This window comes from Phycodurus eques, chromosome 23, assembly GCF_024500275.1.
Source record: "Phycodurus eques isolate BA_2022a chromosome 23, UOR_Pequ_1.1, whole genome shotgun sequence".
Taxonomy (NCBI): Eukaryota; Metazoa; Chordata; class Actinopteri; order Syngnathiformes; family Syngnathidae; genus Phycodurus; species Phycodurus eques.
The window spans coordinates 190221-213686 of NC_084547.1; the positions used below are offsets into that span (position 1 = coordinate 190221).

General features: G+C 43.7%; 1 protein-coding gene across 1 annotated transcript; it reads right to left on the bottom strand.

Annotated features, from left to right (window-relative positions):
- Nucleotides 1–12341: 12341 nt before the first annotated feature.
- On the bottom strand, nucleotides 12342–22029 carry LOC133397976 (gastrula zinc finger protein XlCGF57.1-like). Its single transcript, XM_061669481.1, has 3 exons — nucleotides 21571–22029; nucleotides 21060–21216; nucleotides 12342–15262 (listed from the first exon to the last, which is right to left on the bottom strand). Exons 2-3 carry the CDS (start codon nucleotides 21184–21186, stop codon nucleotides 13479–13481), a joined length of 1911 nt encoding a protein of 636 aa, XP_061525465.1. The 5' UTR covers nucleotides 21187–21216; nucleotides 21571–22029; the 3' UTR covers nucleotides 12342–13478.
- Nucleotides 22030–23466: the final 1437 nt, after the last annotated feature.

Sequence of the window (23466 nt, forward strand, 5' to 3'; positions counted from 1 at the left end):
GGCTCTAAAATACTTGTGTCTACCAGCGTCGTCATGTGAACGCATATTTTCCAAAGCCGGAGATATGGTGAGCATGAAGAGGAGCCGCCCGAAAACTTCAACTGTGGAGAAATTGTTATTTTGGAATAAAAACTTGTGACGACATCTCTGTGCACTTTTGTTTCTGTTCGCAAGTCCATCCATCCATTATCTGAGCCGCTTATCCTCACGGGAGCCTATCTCAGCTATCATCGGGTAGGAGGCGGGGTACACCCTGAACCGCTCTCCAGCCAATCGCAGGGCACATATAAACAAACAACCATGCGTACTCACATTCACACTGAAGGAACCTGTGTTTTAAAATCTCCTAACTTCCGTGGTTCCAAGCGTGTTCGTTTTCGTGAAAGAACGTCGTTCACAACAATGTATAAAAAGCAACCAATTTATTCCTGACAGAGGAGTCTATACATTTTGCAGAGCTCTGGGTTCGTAACTACCCTAACTTATTCTTAGCAGATACAGTAGTAGAACAAAACTATCTGACTCTCCCCCAGACTTATACAATGTTTCAAACAGGCCGGTGTGGAATCGCTGTCGTCCGATTGGTCCGTAATCTGACGTCATCGTTGTTCGGCCAAATGATGACTATTTGATCTGGGTCCAGACGTCGCCTGCCGATGTCTCTTGCATTCAATGTTTATAGTGCCTCCCCGCAGTTCCTTTCTTCTTTGCCATCTGTCTCCAAATACCCCCTGATGAGGGCCACATACCCCCCGCTGGGGGCCTTCCTGCAGTATACTCCTATACTCCAATACACATTCTCTTCCAAACTAGTTAGAATTACATATTAGAATATAAAGTATTCTATATTCTCATCAATCCCCCAAGTTGATCTTCTGATAATCAGAAGATCAACAACCCCTATACCTACTAACTATTTCACTACAATACTTATTATTCTATTCTAAGCACATCAAAACTAAACAATTCAGAGGATATACCGGTATCGTTCAATGGAGCGAGCGATTCCATGGCCACGCTGTCCTCGTCCAGGCACAGCAGCTGATATTGGCCGTAGGGGTCCTTACCCACAAAGGTCTTGAGGACAATTCTGAGAACCAGGTTCCTGAGACAAGGGATAATACAACATCCACAAATAGCAAGCACAGCCATGACAATTATGGTTGTTGTTGCCAACGGCAGTATGAGACCTCTCCATTTACCAAACATCCTATTAAGCAGGCTATAGAAGGGGTTGTCCTCCACTCCAGACATTGATTTAAGTTTAACAGACATGGCTTGCAAACCTTTCATGGCTCTTGTGATCTTTCCGTTCGGCGCCGTGTTATTGGGGATAATTGTACAGCAATGTCCTTTAATTCGAGAGCAGGCACCCCCTTATTCCGCTAACATACTATCCAGGACCCACCTATTTTGGAATGCCATGAGAGATGTAGCTGATAGTTGCTCATGGATGCCCTCCGCTAGTTGGGAGGTGAAATTCACCAATCTTTGAATTTGGTAATGGTGGTAATTTATGAAATCAACATTTTTATTCGGAGTTACCCATATAAAAAAATACACTCAAGTCCTGCGGAAATTTGGCAGCGAGCTTTATACTCATCCGGGACACCTCTGGGAATTCCAATGGCATCCAGGTAGGTGGGGTCTTCACCTTCTTCCCAAGCATTTCCGCCCACATTAAAGCCACTGACCATACGGCGGAAACGGTTCAAGCTGCCCCACACCAGTCATGCTCCCATGTGAAATCCGCCATTTGAGTGAGCTCCTGCTCAGAGAGGGGCTTAATCACTGTGGGAGCTATCATAGAGACCAACGCACAAGTGCCTGTCCATTCCCCGGGTAGGAAGTCCCACAACAAACCACCTCCACACATCCACCACAAATCAGACCTCAACTTACTTAATCGGGCCGCATCATAATATTCAATGAAAAGCGTGAAATTACAAAACTGTGGATCTAGGTGGCCCATTGATCGGGAAAGTTTGTTATTTGGGCCCAAAGTTACCTTACTCTTATTTCGTGTGATACAGGGAAGGGAAGGGACCATATTGACATCATAGAGGGGAGCAACTTTCACCTTTGTCAGAGGATAAACCTGATCCCAGTGCTGGCACTCACCCTCCAGGTTGTCATTAGTCATCAGCTGGTAGGCACAGGTCAATTTGAACTTAGTTGCAGCAGTATAATTCTCCTGGACCACAGGGTTTACAATCCAATTGAGGTTATTCATCGTAGCACAAACAAGACAGTCTTTTTGATAGATTTTGACTGCGTCCCTACCTTCCATAGTAATTTCCTTAAACCAATAATTACCTAGATTAATTCATTATTCAGGTCATATCTCGTAACTTTGGAGGTTCGAAAAACCACTGGATCTGCATTTTTTTTTATACTGGTACTTTCGCAAATTTTCTCATTATCGGACAAGATGAACTTTGTGTCGGACGTAGCCAATTAATAATAATCTGTCCTACGGGATCGGCCCCCGAGAGATCTATACCCAAGGTCAACAGTACGGGATGTCTGTCCCCCGGGGTAACCGAGTGCATACTACCCCTTTCCAATTTGATCCTGTCCTTCCACCGCCAATTTCTATTCTTCGTCGGCTCCCAGTATCCCGGTTTCGAGTGGGTAATCACCTGCTTGCAACTGTAACACAAATCTACCTGCTGGTTCGCTTTGAACCTACGGTTCACCGGATACCGGCCAGCTCCCGCATGTCCTGTACTCAAAGCGCACAAGTAAATATCGTATCCCGCCGGGTCGCCCCAGCGTGGACAATTTACCACCTTACACAATTCAAATTGGTATACCGTCTTTTCCCCCAATGTGTAATTCTAGGGCCCCTGTTGGCTTTACGGCCCTCTTTGTTACTCGTTCTCCTTGTATTGAAGGCATTCCAAAATAGATTCCTGTAACTATAATCAGGGAGATCACCAGAGTCATTATTATAACCTTTGACCAGACATACAGGATGTACATATTTCCCCCTATGTTAAATGACTAATTTAACACCAAAACACAGTATCCACACACAACCCCATACACAAATCAGCAGGTCGTCTCCTTCCGTCGGAGAGGCCCCTGACCAGACCTGCAAACATTAAATTAATCACTACTCTGCAAACGATACCCGTGCCAATTGACTACATAATTCCTGTATACATACTCCAGAGAAGGGACAAGTCGGCAGTTGTCACCCAACATTGATATTATTCCCCAACCAATTGTTAATTTGTCTCACAAAAGTGTAAATGTTATTGAACCAAGAATCACATAAAATCAGCGTTAAGTCAGCACACCAACATCCTGCAATACAACAATAACACTATCAAGCTCCATCCTCCTGGGTGTCCTGTAAAATAATGTTATTTCAACAAATCAGTCATTCAACAGTCTGTAGACCGTATTCTCTAGTCAGTCACACGGTCCTTGGTAACTAAAGGTCTATAGTCTCTTTCACGTGATCACATCCTTCACTACTCCTGTCAGCCAGCTCAGTAGTGCTCCATTTCTGCTTTTAATTAAGACGACACAAACACAAAACATAAACAATTAACATGACATGACAAGCGAGACTTCACAGACAATAACATTAACCTGGACCCAGGAGTGAATGTCCTCTCACATACACCACACAGACAAAACTGAACACAGCACACTTATTGGTTGAACCATAACACCTAAACTACTACAGACCAGGCTTCTATCCATATCATTAATTAAACGATCCTATTGTAAATCTCCTTGGCCTTTGCAATACCATAAACTCGTAAAACTCACACACGCCTGTCATAAAGCTGCCCCCATCCCCCAGCTGAGGACGCCTGTGTCCTGTCATAAACCATTTGGTGCACCCTCACTTCAAGTGCTCTTTTAAGCACTCATCCATTTTCTGAGCCGCTTCTCCTCACTAGGGTCGCGGGCGTGCTGGAGCCTATCCCAGCTGTCATCGGGCAGGAGGCGGGGTACACCCTGAACTGGTTGCTAGCCAATAGGACACCTACAAACAAACAACCATTCGCACTCACATTCACACTTACGTGCAATGTAGAGTCTCCAATTAATCTACCATGCATGTTATTGAGATGTGGGAGGAAACCGGAGAAAAGCCACGCAGGCACTGGGAGAACATGCAAACTCCACACAGGCGGGGCCGCTGATTGAACCTCAGTCCTCAGAACTGTGAGGCTGACCCTCTAACCAGTCGTACACCGTGCCGCCACTCTCTAAGCAATATATCAAATCCCATTCACCAGCTCAGATAGCAACTTGGACGTCATTTATTCAAACTCCGAAGCGTTTTCTTACACCAAAAACCTCCCGTACTGTTTTCAGGCTTTTATCCCAGGCACGCAGAGCCGCTCTGGTCCGCTCTGCTGACCCGGGAAAAGAAAGTCACGATGCTACTCTGGCTTGATCCCATCCGCCGGGTACACGCCTAAATTTATCTATTATTTAATTTATCTTCCAGAATATCATATGCATACCTATTTATACATACAATATGTATGCCTTATTTATTTAGTTAATAAATATAATGGGTACCCTTTGAAGCACTTTATAACTTTTTACATATATAGTCATATAATTTCATTCATCAAAGTTCTAAGGTTTACTTTATATTGTGTACACAATTTATAAAACGTATCGCACCGAATATTTATACCATTCACACTTAGTCCACGTTTTTTTTTTACAATAGAGGCCTGCGCAGGACATGTTTGGGACAAGTAGAATCACTTGTCCGATCTGATGACTAGTGGAAACTCATACGTCGAAATATAATGGTTAACCAGCGCTTTGTCGACAGACGGCACGTTTTCTTTTGCACAAGGATAGCCTTTGGGCCATCCGGAAAAAGTGCCGACAATTATTAATAAGTACCTTATGCTTTGGACTGGGACCACCATTGTCGGTTCGGTCCATTACCACCACATAAATTCGGGCCTTGGCCCATCTCAGTGTGTCAATTCCCTCTTCGTTGTAGGGCAAACACTGAAATCTTGACATATATCACAAAAATCTTTTACCTTACACAGAAGATCAGGGTGCCACCAAAAGCGCAGCTTGTTCAGCATTGACACATAACTTTCCCGTAGGTAACATCAGTCTCCTAGGTTCTCCTTGTCATCATACAAACCACAGCTTCTCCTTGTCATCATACTCAGCACCTGTCTCTTGCCACTTACGCTTGTCTTCCTTTGGCGCCTCCTCCTTCATCATCCTTTCGATAGCCTGCTATTTCTTTCACCGCCGCATCCGCTGCGCCATTCCCCCGGGCTACCAGAGTGCCCGCTTTCGCCTGTCCTGGACACTTGACCACAGCCACCTCCACCGGCCTATCAATAGCCTCACTCAGTCGTTGAATCAGCTCTGCGTGGGCCACTGGGTCACCAGTGGTCGTAACAAAACCCTGTCGCCTCCATGCAGCCAGATCAACAAACAAACATCCTACCACATACGCCGAATCAGAATAAATCGTAACACACTGACCTTCAGATAACTCTAGTGCCCTGCACATGGCCAGCAGTTCCGCAGCTTGAGCGGAGGGTTTCATAACATCATTTATGGACCAAAGCGTTGGGATTTCAGAATTTGGGTTTCAGTGATATCTTCTATGGCCTCTTGCTTACAAAGATACTACGGCACGTTAACAAAAGCAGTTGGGTTTACCTCGAATGTTACCGGAGTCACGGATGTACACAGACCCCTCGGACCACAGTGAGTCCGGCAGCGAGCTCAACAGCTGTGCGGCGTCCTCATGGTCCGAGAGTTCTCTGCCATGGAATCGCGCTAAAGTCACATGCTTCAACACCCCTCCGTCCACCATGGTACCTTGAATACAAAAACATTCAGTACTAGGAGAGTACAAAACATTGGGTATTTGATCTTGTTGCCAATCATTTGCCAAATGGCATTTTCTCACCATGGGTCCCAGTTCTCTGGCTTTATGACCTAATGCTAGTGCAAGTGATGTGTGGAAAAGATGTCAAGTTTATCATAAACCACTCACTCTGCTCTGGTGCCAAGGTGGACGCAGCCACCACACCGTGTTTCCCTATGTAAATTCCTGTACTATTGAGCCTCCAATTTCCTTCCTGTATCGACTCAAAAGCTTCCCTATAAACAAAATCCTCATTTTTATCATAAAACCGTGTGAGATGGAGTGGGTCACTTGGAGGACGATAGGGGGCAAGAGAGTCGATTCAGGGCTTCCACCGCAGGAAGGCCGAGTAAACTCCGCCTCCCTCCTTTGTTTCAGGTTTTAGTCGGGCGCAATATATGTCAGCAGTTGCTTCCGGAAGTTCATGTTGTATCATGTTCCATCCGGAGGACAACTTCTGTCCACAGTTCATCATGGTCCCATCGGGGAACCGTATCGTCAGTCCATCCGGGCTACAAAGGATGGTAGCCCTGGTCTTGATAAGCAGATCTCTGCCCATCAGGTTCACTGGAGCCCTTTTTTCATGAGGACAAACTGATGTTTATGTGTCTGTCCAGCAATTTCAGTCTTTAATGGTGTCGTAATCGGCAGATTCATGGGCACCCATGCACAGCTCATTCAGGTGGTTGTCTTCCCTTAGCCGGGTTCAGAGGCTCCGTCTTTCCTCCGTCCCCTGGCTCCAGGCTCATTGGGCATTCGGACCAGTCCTCATCGCAGTAGTACTGGCGAGATGGCTCTTGTTGCTGTGGAGCCTGCTGCGGACGCTGTTGCCGGGCCGCGCCCAACTCTCCCTCGTGAAGCTTTGTAGCCTCCTCTTTGAGGTGTGGCCTCTCCGGGTTCCACTCAATTGAAGCACGCTTGGTCCGTTGGAGGTCGGCAAGGGCTTCCCCTGCCCCCTTTGGTGAATCCCCTGTCACGACTTTCGCCTCGTCTCCTCTTGGACCCCTGCGCCATCCACATCTGTTTCTCTGCTTCCATTTTTCTGTCCTTTTTTTCTTCTTGTTTGTTGTCAGTGGCCAATTTACGGGATTGGGCTAATTGCAACTTCAAAAGTTGTTCCTGCATATCCTTTACCTCATCTGATGATTTGTGTTTTCTGTCGACAAAAAGTTTCAAATGGTGTGACACATGACGATTAAAATAACTATCTTCCTCTTCCATAAGGTCAGAGTCTTTAATAAGTTCAGTCCTAACTTCCACCGGCAAGGTGTCAAGTAAAGCTATTCAATAAATAACATTTGCCTCCCTTAAACGGGAGGGATGTGACCCGGTCTCATCTGTCCAAATAGTTATATAATTTTCGAAGTGAGAACTGGGATCCATGAGAGGTTTGACGTCCAGAAGCTTCGGCACCGTTGGGGAAGAGGACGGGAACATGTCGCGGATGACTGCAAACACTATAGGAGCAAAAGGGGCAAATAAAATTTCAGGTTCGACATTATTCAGACCCGACCGTGTCAAAATATCATCCGATTGGTGAACCGAAATGCAACAGGCGCGTATCAGTCTCACGATGTCACCACACGCCAGGCTCATGCCGTCCGTCAAACGTTTCAGCCCCTGGATCCAAATTACACCAACAGCAGCCAGTCCGGGAAGCCGCTTCTGTAAAAACTCAACATTTTTTAAAGACAATTTGTATATTTACCCACCTCTTTGAATGCGGTGACGTTACTGGGGCCGTTTTCGGAAAGGTCCGTAAATTGTATTTAGCGGGGGAATTTGTCGCTCTTTTTTTTTCTGAACAGCTGTAACAGCTGCCATGGCAGGGCACACCAGACAAATCTCATAAGTTTTCTTCTCAATTTTTCACTCTTCTTTTTTCTTATTCAACCTTCAATTCTCTCGCCACCCTGCAGCATCCAACTTTTCCTTCATCTTTTTCCTTTCAGAATAACCTCTCTGTTACGTGAAACAACTTGCATTCCTTTTTCTTTTCCACACACTTCTTAATCCTGTTGGTTTCTTGTTCTGCCTTTCTCTTTCAATCCACAAATCCGACACATATCACATTCATTACCTCGACACTCAACTGTCCAATTCACAACCCCGAGTTTTGGTGGCACACTCATCTTATTCTAAATCGGTTTTTGGGAGTCCCAAAATCCCCAACGTCTACCGAAACGTTACAATTTGAAACCGCGTCCGATTTCAAGTCAGTCTACGATGGGACAAGTAGGTACCTTGTTACCCTACTTCCAGGATTTTCTCTGATCCTGGTCTGTCAGGTCCCTTGTTACCCTGACGTCAGGTCCTCCGTTACCCTGACGTCAGGTCCTCCGTTACCCTGACTGCAATTTTGCAATTATGCAATTTTAACAACACAACGTCTTATTAACTATAGACAACAAAACAACTGTACCACAAGTCTCCCAAATTTCGTAATTTCCAATGCGCAGAATTCATGATATACTCAAACAGGCTTCCGCTCACCTTTTTTATTTCGGTGCACCGGGGAGATTTGCAGTCCAACTGAATTCCTGTCCGCTCCTCTGTCTTTTTATCTATTGTTCCTTCAGGATCACGTCGCGGTCACCATTTGAAGGAACCTGTGTTTTAAAATCTCCTAACTTCCGTGGTTCCAAGCGTGTTCGTTTTTTTAATGTATAAAAAACAACCAATTTATTCCTGACAGAGGAGTCTATACATTTTGCAGAGCTCTGGGTTCGTAACTACCCTAACTTATTCTTAGCAGATACAGTAGTAGAACAAAACTATCTGACTCTCCCCCAGACTTATACAATGTTTCAAACAGGCCGGTGTGGAATCGCTGTCGTCCGATTGGTCCGTAATCTGACGTCATCGTTGTTCGGCCAAATGATGACTATTTGATCTGGGTCCAGACGTCGCCTGCCGATGTCTCCTGCATTCAATGTTTATAGTGCCTCCCCGCAGTTCCTTTCTTCTTTGCCATCTGTCTCCAAATACCCCCTGATGAGGGCCACATACCCCCCGCTGGGGGCCTTCCTGCAGTATACTCCTATACTCCAATACACATTCTCTTCCAAACTAGTTAGAATTACATATTAGAATATAAAGTATTCTATATTCTCTTCAACACCTATGGGCAATTTAGAGTCCTCAATTAACCTACCATGCATGTGTTTGGGATGTGGGAGGAAACCGGAGTGCCCGGAGAAAACCCACGCAGGCATGGTGGAGAACAGGATGTGCCAGCACTACAAAACAATGTGAAAGGCATCATAGGCATTAATCTGTCGATCAATTGAATCATCGCAACATTTTACTGTATTGATAAGAATATTAATTAGGGTTGGACTCCGCCAAGGCTGCCCTTTGTCGCCGATTCTGTTCATAACTTTTATGGACAGAATTTCTAGGCGCAGCCGAGGCGTATGGGGGGTCCGGTTTGGTGGCCTCAGTATTGCATCTCTGCTTTTTGCTGATGATGTGGTTCTGTTGGCTTCATCAAGCCGTGACCTCCAACTCTCATTGGAGCAGTTCGCAGCCGAGTGTGAAGCGGCTGGGATGAGAATCAGCACCTCCAAATCTGAGACCATGGTCCTCAGTCGGAAAAGGGTGGCATGCCCTCTCTAGGTCGGGGATGAGATCCTGCCCCAATGGAGGAGTTCAAGTATCTTGGGGTCTTGTTCACGAGTGAGGGAAGAATGGAACGGGAGATCGACAGGCGGATCGGTGCAGCGTCTGCAGTGATGCGGACTTCTTATCGATCCGTTGTGATGAAGAAGGAGCTAAGCCGAAAGGCGAAGCTCTCAATTTACCGGTCGATCTTCGTTCCTACCCTCACCTATGGTCACGAGCTGTGGGTCGTGACCGAAAGAACGAGATCCCGGATACAAGCGGCCGAAATAACTTTCCTCCGCAGTGTGTCCGGGCTCTCCCTTAGAGATAGGGTGAGAAGCTCGGTCATCCGGGAGGATCTCAGAGTTGAGAGGAAGGCATGCCCGAAAACACAATGGGAAGCTGCATCTTAAATCTTCTCTTTACGGCCACAGTATTAGAGGATGAAGCCTGCTTGCCGTGACTTGTGTCCAACGGCGAAAGATTCTTGAGACTGTTGACTGATGAATCCCAAAGAGGTAGCCGAAAAATTCCTCAGACAGATTGAGACGCAGCTTTATCAGTGTCAGACAAGACTTGAGGGAATGTTCTTCAATGTTCTCCCTTCACGGGAGGTTTTTAGAAAAGACAACACGATGATGAACGTGTTCGATAAAATACACAAATATAGATTTTTGTAAAGTTTACCACCAAAAATCCAAGCTTCTTTACAGTCTTATATCAATCACTCATTCATTTATTTGATAATCCCTAAAACATTGGAAAAATGTCTATTGCTCAAAGGAAGTAGGGGTCTTAATGGTCCAAATTTCACAAACAAGTTTGTTTTATGTATTTAGACCCTCGTCATGGGTCATCCGATGTTATGACAGCCAGCCAAAGTCCACGTCTGTCACAAAATGCCGTCCACAGAAACGCCTTTGTGATCAATACATAAATTTGATCTATACATACGCACACGTACATTAGTTCAACTCAAAATTGAGCTGACGTATGAGTAAATAAATCAGCAAGCATTACTTGACATGGGATGACGTGGCTGTCTTCTTTCCTCAAGGAGGCATTTCATTTTTTTAAACAACAAATTTTCCAAACATTTTTTACTATCACTATCACTATTTTCGCTCATTATTGTCTTCTTATTATCATTATTGTCCCAGACTTTCAATATGGGCAAAAATTACACCATGGAAAACAATTTTAATGAGGAAATGTCATTGGCTCCTGCTTGTTACGTGTCAGGCTCTGACAGGTTGACATGTCCAAAATGTGGGCGGGCCAACATCTGGCTGAAAATCAAACATTTCATCAGTAAAGGATTCTAAAATTACTACTGAATCTATTTTGGAGGGCTTTTTTTTTCTGCAGACATCATTTATGAGTCATGTTCAGATCATTAACTCGTCCCTTTAAAGTACTTTGGCACCAATGTTAATTCTTTACACTCACTAGAGCGTCTGCCTCACAGTTCTGAGGACTTGGGGTTCAATCCTCGGCCCCACCTGTGCGGAGATTGAATGTTCTCCCCGTGCCTGCGTGGGTTTTCTCCGGGCACTCCGGTTTCCTCCCACATCCCAAAAACATGCATGCTAGGTTAATTGACGACTCTAAATTGCCTGTAGGTGTGAATGTGAGTGTGACTGGTTGTTTGTTTGTATGTGCCCTGCGATTGGCTGGCAACCAGTTAGGGTGAACCCCGCCTCATGCCCGATGACAGCTGGGATAGGCTCCAGCACGCCCGCGACCCGAGTGAGGAGAAGCTGCTCAGAAAATGGATGGATGGATTCCAATGAAGTTGGGAGGTTGTGTTAAAGATAAATAAAAACAGAATACAATGATTTGAAAATCAAGTTCAACTTATATTCAATTGAATACACTACAAAGACAAGATATTTAATGTTCAAATTGATAAACTGTATTGTTTTTTAACAAATAATCATCAACTTAGAATTTTATGGCTACAACAGGTTCCAAAAAAGCTGGGACAGGGTCATGTTTACCACCGTGTTATATAACCTTTTCTTTTAGCAACATTCAATAAACGTTTGGGAACTGAGGACACAAATTGTTGAGGCTTTGTAGGTGGAATTCTTTCTTGTACAGCTTCAGCTGTACAAGAAAGTCTCCGTTGTCATATTTTACGCTTCATAATGCGCCATGCATTTTCAATGGGAGACAGGTCTGGACTGCAGGCAGGTCAGACCTGTCTCCCATTGAAAATGGGAGACGGCCAATTGCAGTGGCCGCACCGCGGCGGCTGAGGACCTCACCCAATCAATCGAGGGGCGGGATCAGGCCCAGGGGTCCACCCGAGAGCAGCCCGGCGGACGGGACACGTCCCACACCGAGGGACCCAGGACGCCCCGAGAACCGGCCACCCAGTTGCATGTAATCACGCGCGTAACGCCCAAAGTGCATCCGGTGTGAAGGCAGCGTGAGAAGGCAAACGTTTTCTCTCCAGTGTGTCTTCTCCTGTGTTATTTATTTCACAAGCAACATTTTTCCCACACTGAGAACATTTCCATCATTTGTTGTCAGTGTGACATATCATATCACCTTCAGAATTTTTATCATCATCAGTGTGAGGAGAATGTGACGTCATGTCACGACAATCTGATAGTGGAACGAAGAGGCGGTCTGCTTGTGATTCTCCACAGTGCAGTTTTTCCACTTCCGCCTTGTCGCAAGGGCCATTTTTTTGCTTTAAGCTGTGAGCATTTCGCTTTTGGAGGGTTTCCAATGGATTAAAGACATTTCAATTCTTTTTAATGAGGGAAATGGATTTGATAAACAAGCAAATTGAGTCACCCTTACTGTTTTAAGAATCTATTTTATTAAGGATCACAAAAACAGTTTACCACCAAGAGTGAAAGTTTCTTTACAGTCTTATTTCAATCAATCATTCACTTATTTGATATTGACATCACTAAAACATTGGATAAAATGCATGCATGCTCAAGAAAATGGAACTGGCAATCACTAATTTAATGTGCTGCAAAATCGCAACTAGGGTGTCATGATTAAAATGATGGGCGAGTGCCACACAGGCCTTATGCACGAATCCAATAAAAGCGGCTTTATGTTCCAAAACTGTCAACAATAATCATCAAAATGTATGCAGACATCTCTACGCATATCAGCTTCAACCTCTGAAATTATTTCAACAATCAGCCCAATATTTTAGATTATATGGATCAGATAAGATCAAATCAGATCAGCTGCAGTTTCGGGACATTAAGCGACATAACGCGTTCGGCCGGGAGACCCTCGTCATGGGTGATCCGATGTTATGACAGCCAGCCAAAGTCCACGTCTGTCACACAATGCCACCTACAGAAACGTCTTTGTGATCTATACATACATGCACACATATACTCTACATTTGTGGTGCAATCAATTCAAAATTGAACTGGCGCATGAGGAAATGAATCTGCAAAGAATTACTTCATCTTCTTTTCTCACGGAGGCATTTCACTGTCGATTTTTTAAACAACAAGCTTACCAAACATATTCCACGATCACTATTTTCACTCAAAATTATCTAAAAAAAATAAAAGAAAAAGAAATGCACCCAGGCTTTCAATATGGGAAAAAAAAATACAGCCCGGAAAACATAGAAGTTCAACGAGGAAATGTCATTGGCTCCTGCTCGTTATGTGGCAGGATGTGACAGGCTGACATGTCCAAAATGTAAGCGGGCCAAAATCTGGCTGACAATCAAGTTTTCAACAGTATATTATTCTAAAATGACAACCGAGTGTATTTTGGAGGGCTTTTTTTTTCCTGCAGACATCATTTATGAGTCCATAACTATGGAATAATTGTCTATGTTCAGACCATTAACTAGTCCCTTGAAAGTATTTTGTTAATGTTTACCACTCGCAGGGCTTTTAAAAAAATATATGGACAACAAGCCGATAGATACAATAAAAGCTGGTACACACAATAAAAGAATGTAGACTTTTGTAAGTCAGTAACATAGTAATTACCTATTAGATTTAACATTTACATTTTCATTAAAAGCTTCTTGAGCATTGCTACTCTCACCAGCACACTTATGTGTCTTAGCCTGATACTTATAATAGAATCTCTGGCCACAAACTGAGCAGGAAAAAGGTTTCTCACCAGTGTGCGTTCTCGTGTGTCTTTTTAAGATTTCCTGCCGAGAGAATCTTTGACCACAAACTGAGCAGGAAAAAGGTTTCTCACCAGTGTGCGTTCTCGTGTGTCTTTTTAAGCTTGCCTTCACAGAGAATCTTCGACCACAAACTGAGCAGGAAAAAGGTTTCTCACCAGCGTGTGTTCTTGTGTGTACTTTTAAGTGTCCCTTCCGGGAGAATCTTTGACCACAAACTGAGCAGGAAAAAGGTTTCTCACCAGTGTGTGTACTTGTGTGTAAATTTAAGTGTCCCTTCACAGAGAATCTTTGACCACAGACTGAGCAGGAAAAAGGTTTCTCACCAGTGTGCGTTCTTGTGTGTCTTTTTAAGCTTTCCTTCACAGAGAATATCTGACCACAAACTGAGCAGGAAAAAGGTTTCTCACCAGTGTGCGTTCTTGTGTGTCTTTTTAAGCTTTCCTTCACAGAGAATCTTCGACCACAAACCGAGCAGGAAAAAGGTTTCTCACCAGCGTGTGTTCTTGTGTGTACTTTTAAGTGTCCTTTCCGGGAGAATCTTTGACCACAAACTGAGCAGGAAAAAGGTTTCTCACCAGTGTGTGTACTTGTGTGTAAATTTAAGTGTCCCTTCACAGAGAATCTTTGACCACAGACTGAGCAGGAAAAAGGTTTCTCACCAGTGTGCGTTCTTGTGTGTCTTTTTAAGCTTTCCTTCACAGAGAATCTTCGACCACAAACTGAGCAGGAAAAAGGTTTCTCACCAGCGTGTGTTCTTGTGTGTACTTTTAAGTATCCCTTCCGAGAGAATCTTTGACCACAAACTGAGCAGGAAAAAGGTTTCTCACCAGTGTGCGTTCTTGTGTGTCTTTTTAAGCGTTCATTCACAGAGAATCTTTGACCACAGACTGAGCAGGAAAAAGGCTTCTCACCAGTGTGCGTTCTTGTGTGTATTTTTAAGCTTCCCTTCACAGAGAATCTTTGACCACAAACTGAGCAGGAAAATGGTTTCTCACCAGTGTGCGTTCTTGTGTGTACTTTTAAGTGTCCCGTCTGAGAGAATCTTTGACCACAAACTGAGCAGGAAAAAGGTTTCTCACCAGTGTGGGTTCTTGTGTGTATTTTTAAGCTTGCGTTCACAGAGAATCTTTGACCACAAACTGAGCACGAAAAAGGTTTCTCACCAGTGTGTGTTCTCATGTGTTTTGTCAAACTACTCTTATCAGCAAATCTTATCCCACACTGAGAACATTTCCATCGTTTGTTGCCAGGCTGAAATGTCATAACTTCAGACTGTCCATCATCATCAGTGTGAGTCGAGTGAGACATCATGTCATCACTATCTGATAGTGGAGCTAGGAGGCCGGCTGCTTGCGAACCTCCACAGCCTTCTGTTGTCATGTGTTGAGTTGAGCTGCTGCTTGGAGGCCCCGCCCCTCTGCTCTCCTCACTTTGACCTGCATCTTCACACTTCAAAGGGACACCAGTCGATGGAAATTTGGTGATATCCTCCTCCTCTTCCTGTCTGATGTGGGGACGCAGTTCTTCCTCCTCTGTTTTAATTGAAATGGGCTCCTCTTCGCCCTTCACTTCCTCTTTAATGTGAGGGGGCTCTGGCTCCTGCTGCTCAGTACGGAGATCTTCAGTGATGTCTGCAAGACACAAGAAGACAAATACACATGGTTTGGTAAATCTGTTCTCATGTGGTGGCTTTAATGTTGTATATTACGTTTTAGATTTATATTTAATGTCAATGTGAAAGCCAGATGAGTTTTATATATTGGAAATAATACAATTTGGCAGGTCAACAACAACAATAAAATGTATAAGCATATATTTATTTAAGGATAAAAATAAAGGAAATACAGTGGATCCCTGCATACTCCTGGTTTGGCATTTGCAATTTTTTCTGTATAGGTTTATGCAACTTGTAAAAATAATTTCAGCAACAGTAAAGTAAATATACGGTTCCAAATAATTATAAACAGCCTCACCGCGTTCATCCCAACATCGATTAAAACGTTTGTGAGGGATACTGTACATCAGGGGTGTCCAAACTTTTTGCAAAGAGGGCCAGATTTGGTCAGATGAAAATGTATGGGGGCCGACCATTCGGCCTGACATTCCTCGAACCATTACCATTGTAAATTAACATGTAAATATGTAACTATATCACTTTGCTGTCTGCAGCTAGGTCGATATTGCAAATGAGAATCTGTTTTCAATTGCTTTACCAGGATAGTTAAAGGTTAAAATAATAATAAATTAAATACAAATGAACTATTTTATGAAAGTTGACTGAAATTTTTTAGAAACACGTATTTATTGATTTTGTTTGAACAAATCACATCCCAGTGCATTTTTGACAAAGCATAGTATAGTGACTATGCAGCTAGTATAGTGATTATACTATTATTATACTATATATTATACTACTACTATTATTATAATGTATAATATAGTCATCTGATTTGACTATAGTATAGTCAAATCAGATGACAGAAATTTGACAAAACTGTGGTTTTTGTCAAATTCACAAAAATCACAAAAAATCAATTCACTGAGACTCATAGCCCGCCATTGTAGAATTTTCATTTGAATCACGGGCTCTTGTGAAAAAGCGCTGCTGTGCTATCAAAACAGCTTCCAGTGGCTTCAGTTTTTCAGCGCGTTTGTTCGCCGGTAGCTTGTCGTAGTTAGCATGTTTCTTCTGGTAATGCCTCTTAATATTAAATTCTTTGAAAACAGCCACAGTCTTTTGGCAAATTAGGCAGACACAGTTGTTTCGTATGTCAGTGAAGAAATCCACTTGTCCTGGACACTGCGGCCCTCGTTGTCAACTTTCCTCTTTTTAGTTTCAGTTGCCATTTTAAAAATGGGCTAAAAACAGGCCACAGGTCTACTGCCACCCTCTGGTGAAATATAAAATGTCTTTTTTTTTTTTTTTATTGTATGTCTGTATTGTTTACTGTGCTAAACTGTGCTGGCGGGCCACATATTGATTTTATGACATGATGCTTCGGGCCGGAGGAAATTTGGTCATGGGCCGGATTTGGCCCGCGGGCCGGACTTTGGGCATAGCTGCTGTACATGATCACTGTATTTGTTTTTAGCTTATGAACCCTGTATTCAACATGTGCTATGATGGAATATCTTACATTATGTATAAATTTAACTTTATCACATTGTAAAGTTTTCTTTGCTTATATTTTGATTTGGTTTATTCATTTTCAACCACCCCCTCTGAATAATTTCGAGTGACAAAATATTGACAACTTTTTTCTTCAGTCTTGATGTTTATTTAATACCATGTCTTGGCACTATATCGCTATTCTAATGTACAATAATGTCATGACAGTTTTATTTAAAGAATGACAGATTAGAAGAAATATCAAGTTTATTAATATTTTAACCGAGTTACTCAAATAGATTTCCAAGTCAACGAAAACATGATGCTCCTGTGAAATTATTGTATGGTTTTCGCATAGTTCCTGCCAGCAGGGTCAACAGCGAAAAACATTTACATAATAAATAGCCTAGCTTAACTTGCTTGCCGTCAACAAAGAGACATTTGTAAGGAAAATATTCCTAAACAAAGACCAAGTGTGAGTATAAAGTGTTGTGATATCTGTGTGAAATGTGTGACAGCAAAGTACATGGAGGGTTCGCTAACTTATCTCACACCGAGTCACTGCGCACTCAGATTGACTAACTTCAGCCAACGCTAGAGCTGAAATGTTCCTTTGTACTTTCATCTTTGCCAATGTCACAACTGCCAATCAACAGGCCCCGCCCTTAACGACTCACACTCAAGACTTCAGACATTACACGGTACACTATTGACCAAGTAATAAGGGGAACTACTTATAGCCGGAGCCTTGAGGCATGCCGGATTGCTGTCAACTTCGCTGATGCTACAATACGTTGACAAGTCGATCTGACATTACTCGGACGGGCCGCCCAAGTGAATTGAAAGCCCCCCCAAGAAGACGAAATTAGAATTACCCCCCCCCCCCCCCCCCCCCCCCCGAAAAAAATATGCATGCTCTTACTGTACACAAACAGAAAAAGCTCCACTCTGTCTGTCTGCCTCATGGCTCTGCACAGTGTTTAGCCAGGATAGCTAGCGTCACTAGTCGGCAGATTATTACGTCCAATAACAGTATATATTAATATATACTGTATATATATATATATATATTTTTTTTTAAATATATTTTATATATATATAAAATATATTAAATATATTCCATTTATAATTACTAAGTGTTAGAACCCACTATTTTCGGTGGCCCAAACCAAAAATGGGTGACATCGATGATGAAACGATAGAACCTTTTTCATTGTACAAGTGGGTGTTTGCAATGAAATGTTGTTTAATGATGTAATCATGTCATTTTGTATGTTTTCAGTGATGTCTGATGTTATGGTGAATATATATCACACACACACGTACTGAAAAAAGGCTGATCAGATACGAGCTGTCCTCCGGAGTTGAGAAGGAGAAAGGGTTCGGCGACAAGTTCCGTTAAACTGTGAAGTCGTCTCCATGACAACATGGAAAATGCACCGATAACAGATCCTCAGGAAAGTGGGTTCAAGGTCCTTTGCTCTCATGAGGAAGTGAAGCCATTTTCTCTTAAATATTACAAAATATGGATGTAAACGAACAGTGGACGGCTGGTTAGAGCGTCTGCCTCACAGTTCTGAGGACCGGGGTTCAATCCCCGGCCCCGCCCATGTGGAGTTTGCATGTTCTCCCCGTGCCTGCGTGGGTTTTCTCCAGGCACTCCGGTTTCCTCCCACATCCCAAAAACACGCATGGTAGGTTAATTGACAACTCTAAATTGCCCGTAGGTGTGAATGCGAGTGCGAATGGTTGTTTGTTTGGAAGTGCCCTGCAATTGGCTGGCAACCCGTTCAGGGTGTACCCCGTCTCCTGCCCGATGATAGCTGGGATGGGCTCCAGCACGCCCGCGACCCGAGTGAGGAGAAGCGGCTCAGAAAATGGATGGATGGATATAAACGAGCGTAGGCCAGTCCTAGCGGGCTCTGTAACACCCTTGGCATAGGCAGTCCTGTAAAAGCTGAATACTTGTGCTTTTTAACGCTCTTTGTAGCAGCAGATGTTGCATTAGATGTTTGGCGTTCTCATTCTTTGTGTAAGACGCGAGAGGACAAAAGAGATGCAGCTTCTTGAAAGAGGGCTTGAAAAAAATCTGGCAAAGATTAGGTAGCGAAATAGACAATTACTGCAAAACTGAGAGCCCTTCAACAGCAACCTAAACCATTTCCTAATCTTACTACAAATTTTAAGAAGCAGCTCGTCGAGGGATTGGCCGATTTGATCATTCGAATATTCCTTTTGAATTGGATTTAGTTTTTAATCATGTTTTGGATTTTCATATTTTGGACTGTTTGCATATGTCATCAAATGAGACTGAATGGAATCAACTTTTTCCTTGGACTGATGTTTTTTGGTTCATTTGGGTTTTTCATCTCAAAGGATCGGCTTGAAATGATTTATCTCATATGTGAGTAGATATTTCCCAAACAGTTACTATTTGTTATTATTCATATTTTTATTTTCATGATTTGTAAATTCTAAATTCTATCCATTAAAAACCCCTTTCCTGTTTATAGACAAATGTCCATTCTTTTTAAGAATGATAGGCACAGTGTTAACTATAATGGCAGACATAATAACAGTTTACCAACATAGCCTATTAACAGTTTTACTCCTTTTCATGAAAATGTTATTTCAGCAATAACATACATTGAAAATAGGCTCTGACTGTCGTATAAAGACCGTCTAATAATCCTCAATCAGTAACAAGTGCAAAAGATTGTTAGGAGAGCAGACATGCAAACACCAAAGGCATAAAAAAGCTGACCCCCCCAAAAAAAAAAATAATAATAATTGGAAGGGGGTGGGGTGTCTGGGGAGATCCCCGGGCAGATTTTGGGCGTTTCCCAATTAATACAAGATGCACTCGCGGATCAGCTGGGACCGCAACCAGTGCCTTGCCGCACCACCTCGACGCGAAAATACAAAAGACCAGTGCAACAAATATGACACTGGCTGATCTGCAAAAATGATGCTTAAACGTAAGAGTAGCAATGGAGGCTGGGGGTGGGTGGGTAGAGTGTCCAAACATTGTACTCTAGTAAGAGTACTGTTACTTGACAATAATGAGACTCAAGTCAAAGTAAAACGTAGCGCTCCCAAAAATTACTGAAGAGTAAAAAGTACACAGTGAAATAATTACTCAAGCACTGAGTAAATAGCACAAAGAATACTAAAATAAAATAAAACTAGAGCTGCGAGCAGCTATGATCTGGCCCTCGCACCCCGGCCCCGTTGGGGTACTGGCAGTTTGAGGTCCTGGTAGGGTGGGGTATTGGCACGATGAAGTAAGGGGCGCAAATTTCTCTCGGGCAATAGGTTGGACACCACGCTGTCGGACAAGTGCAAACGTATGGCCCATAATGAGTAAATGTGGGCAACACAAAAATGGAGGATGACCAGCAAATGGGCCCCAGGCCATAGGTTTCACACCGCTGCTGCATGACAAGTGCAAAAGTTGGAAATAGGTCTGCCCGCACAAACTGGGAGGACCGGCTGAAAATGGCCCCTGGGCTATAGGTTGAACACCACTGATGTCAGAAGCGCAACGCCGTGTCAAAGGTTACATTGAGAAAATGCGGGCCACCCAAAAATGGGGGGATGGCCCGCAAATGGCCCCCAGGCCATAGGTAGACAAATGAATAAGTTGCCAAGAGAAGTGACGTCAGCCCCAAGTGTGAATGTTTTTAAGTGCATGCTAAAAACTTTGTGTAACTTCATTTAGCCCTAACCTAATTAAATAGGTTAAAATAAACATGGAAAAGGTTTGTGGTCGGAAGGTCCGTCTATCCGTGCCGCCAGTAAATAATATTCTATTTTAAAACAATGTATCATTTTCAGATTCAAAGGTGCTTCAGGTTCAAAGATGGCCGCACCCCTAAAAAGCTACAACGTGCATTTGGATCAGGCAAAAAATAAATAAAAAAAAAACCAAACAAACAAAAAACACTGATTTAGCAACACCTGCAAAGCAATTATTTCTTAAAAGGATTTGCCACCGTCTTCCTCTTATTCTAAGTGGGCAAACTTTTGGTCATCATTTGTTTGTTCATGGTTTTGTAGTATTTAAATTGCAAGGCTTTGCTCATTTACTTCACTTATTTTAGTGCGTTTAAAAAAAAAAAAAAAAATAGAACTAATTGCATCACAAAGAGTTGCTTCTAATTCAAACTACTATTCAGCCTTCAAAGACAGATGCCTGCCGCAGACCCACATAGTACACATTAGAAGATGTTATTATGTTAAATGCATCATCAAACGTGGCCCGTAAATAAACACAAGAACATCATTCAAATTAGAATGCATGCAACAAGTGAACCAACCTGCTGTGCGTGGCACAATTTGAGGTTGCAGATTGAACACGGCGTCCAGTAGTTGACGTTGTGGCTCTTTCTCCTCTTTTGGTCCCCAAAGTTCCTCCTCGGACTCCGCTGTCCTCCTTGCACACATTTTCACACGACGATCACAACACTTTCCGCTCTACGTTGGAGGGATGAGAAAGCCAAGTGATAATCGGACCTTAGAAACAATTATATGAAGATTAAGATTTGGACATTGCGGGTTGAAACAGTACGTCGGGTAAAATGGCAAAGCACCAAAATCAACAAGAAAACAGCAGAACGTGCAAATATGCATTGTGAGAAACATGAGACAGAAAGAAGATTTGTGACTTCAGGAGAGAACATTTGTGTTGAAACATTATAGACATTCTACAAAAGGATTCGGAATACAGATTTAAGATAATAACTCATAATAAAGATTCAGAAAATAATCGTAAAAATGACGGAATTGAGTTGAGTTTACTAGTAGGTGGCGGATAGAAGAACACTTTACCTCACGCTTGACCTCTGCTGAGCGAAGTGTTGATCACAAACGTGTCTCTTTGTTAGCAAATTAAGATAAACTAAGCTAAACTAAACTAAGCTAAGCTAAACTAGGCCGAGAAGCTTCAACGTGCACGAGACGACTCCAACCGGACACGAAGATTGCACGAATGATGTTTAAGTCCACTAAAGTCGCGATCAGGGGCGTCAAGCGTCGAGGATTCGCAACATTCGGTCCAAATTCGGGAAGATTTGCTGACGCACGATCGTCCCACCTGCCGCATGGCGAGAAGGGAAATGAGATGTATTACCCGTGATCCTTTACGGCAGGCCACCGGTTTGACCCAATTTTGTTCATACTCGGCATTACGGTAATAAGCCGCCAACTCGCGGCGAAAGCCACCTTCAAAATAGAAGCTCGACAGGGACGTCAATGCTTCGGATTTAAAATCCATCCATCCATTTTCTGAGCCGCTTCTCCTCACTAGGGTCGCGGGCGTGCCGGAGCCAATCCCAGCTATCATCGGGCAGGAGGCGGGGTACACCCTGAACTGGCTGCCAGCCAATCAGAATCAGAATCATCTTTATTTGCCAACTATGTCCAAAACACACAAGGAATTTGTCTCCGGTAGTTGGAGCCGCTCTAGTACAACAAACAGTCAATTTACAGAACACTTTGGGGACATAAAGACATTGACAAAAAAACAATTGTGCAAAAAGATGCAGAGTCCTCTAGCACTTAGAGCAGTTCGAATGACTCATATTGCAATAGTCCGGTGCAATGACCATTGTGCAAAGGGCGCCGAGACTTCAAGGAGTGTACGCGGTTTAAAGTGACGAGTAGTGCGATCATCTGGGACAATGTCGGTTGTGCAAATGTTACAGATACTCCTCAATCGGTGTGCAACTGGAGCAGATGCTACTCTGGCATGAGTGGCCAGTATATGCAAATAGTGCAGCGTGGCGAGACAACTACAGTGAGTGCACGAGTCATACATAATTGGCCCCACAGAAATGTGACAACGAACTCAAGTCAAAAAAATTTCCAGCTTGTTGTAATGGAATTATAGGTTAGGTGTTTAAGAAGTTGATCGCAAGAGGGAAGAAGCTGTTGGAATGTCTACTAGTTCTAGTTTGCGTTGATCGGTAGCGCCTACCTGAGGGAAGGAGCCGGAAGAGCCGGTGACCGGGGTGCAGACGGTCCGGGAGGATTTTGCACGCCCTTGTCTTAGTTCTGGCAGCGTGCGAGTCCTCAATGGTGGGTAGGGGGGTACCGACAATCCTTTCAGCAGTTTTGATTGTCCGTTGCAGTCGGAGTTTGTCCTTTTTTGTAGCAGCACCAAACCAGACTTTGATGGAAGAACACAGGACCGATTCGATGACCGCTGTGTAGAACTGTCTCCGCAGCTCCGGTGGCAGGCCGTGCTTTCTCAGAAGCCGCAGGAAGTACATCCTCTGCTGGGCCTTTTTGAGGACGGAGTCGATGTCGGTCGCCCACTTCAGGTCCTGAGAGATTTTAATTCCCAGGAACTTGAAGGTCTCGACGGTTGACACAAGGCAGCTGGACAACGTGAGGGGCAGCTGTGGCGAAGGATGCCTCCTGAAGTCCACGATCATCTCTACAGTCTCGAGCGTGTTCAGCTCCAGGTTGTGTCGGCCGCACCGCAGCTCCGGCCGCTCCGCTTCCTGTCGATATGCAGACTCGTCACCGTCCTTGTTGAGGCCGATGACAGCGGTGTCATCTGCAAACTTCAGGAGCTTGACAGTCGGGTTCGCTGAGGTGCAGTCGTTCGTGTAGAGAGAGAAGAGCAACGGAGAGAGGACACGACCTTGGGGCGCCCCAGTGCTGATGCTGCGTGTGGATGAGGTGGTCTCCCCCAGCCTGACCTGCTGTGTCCTGCCCGTC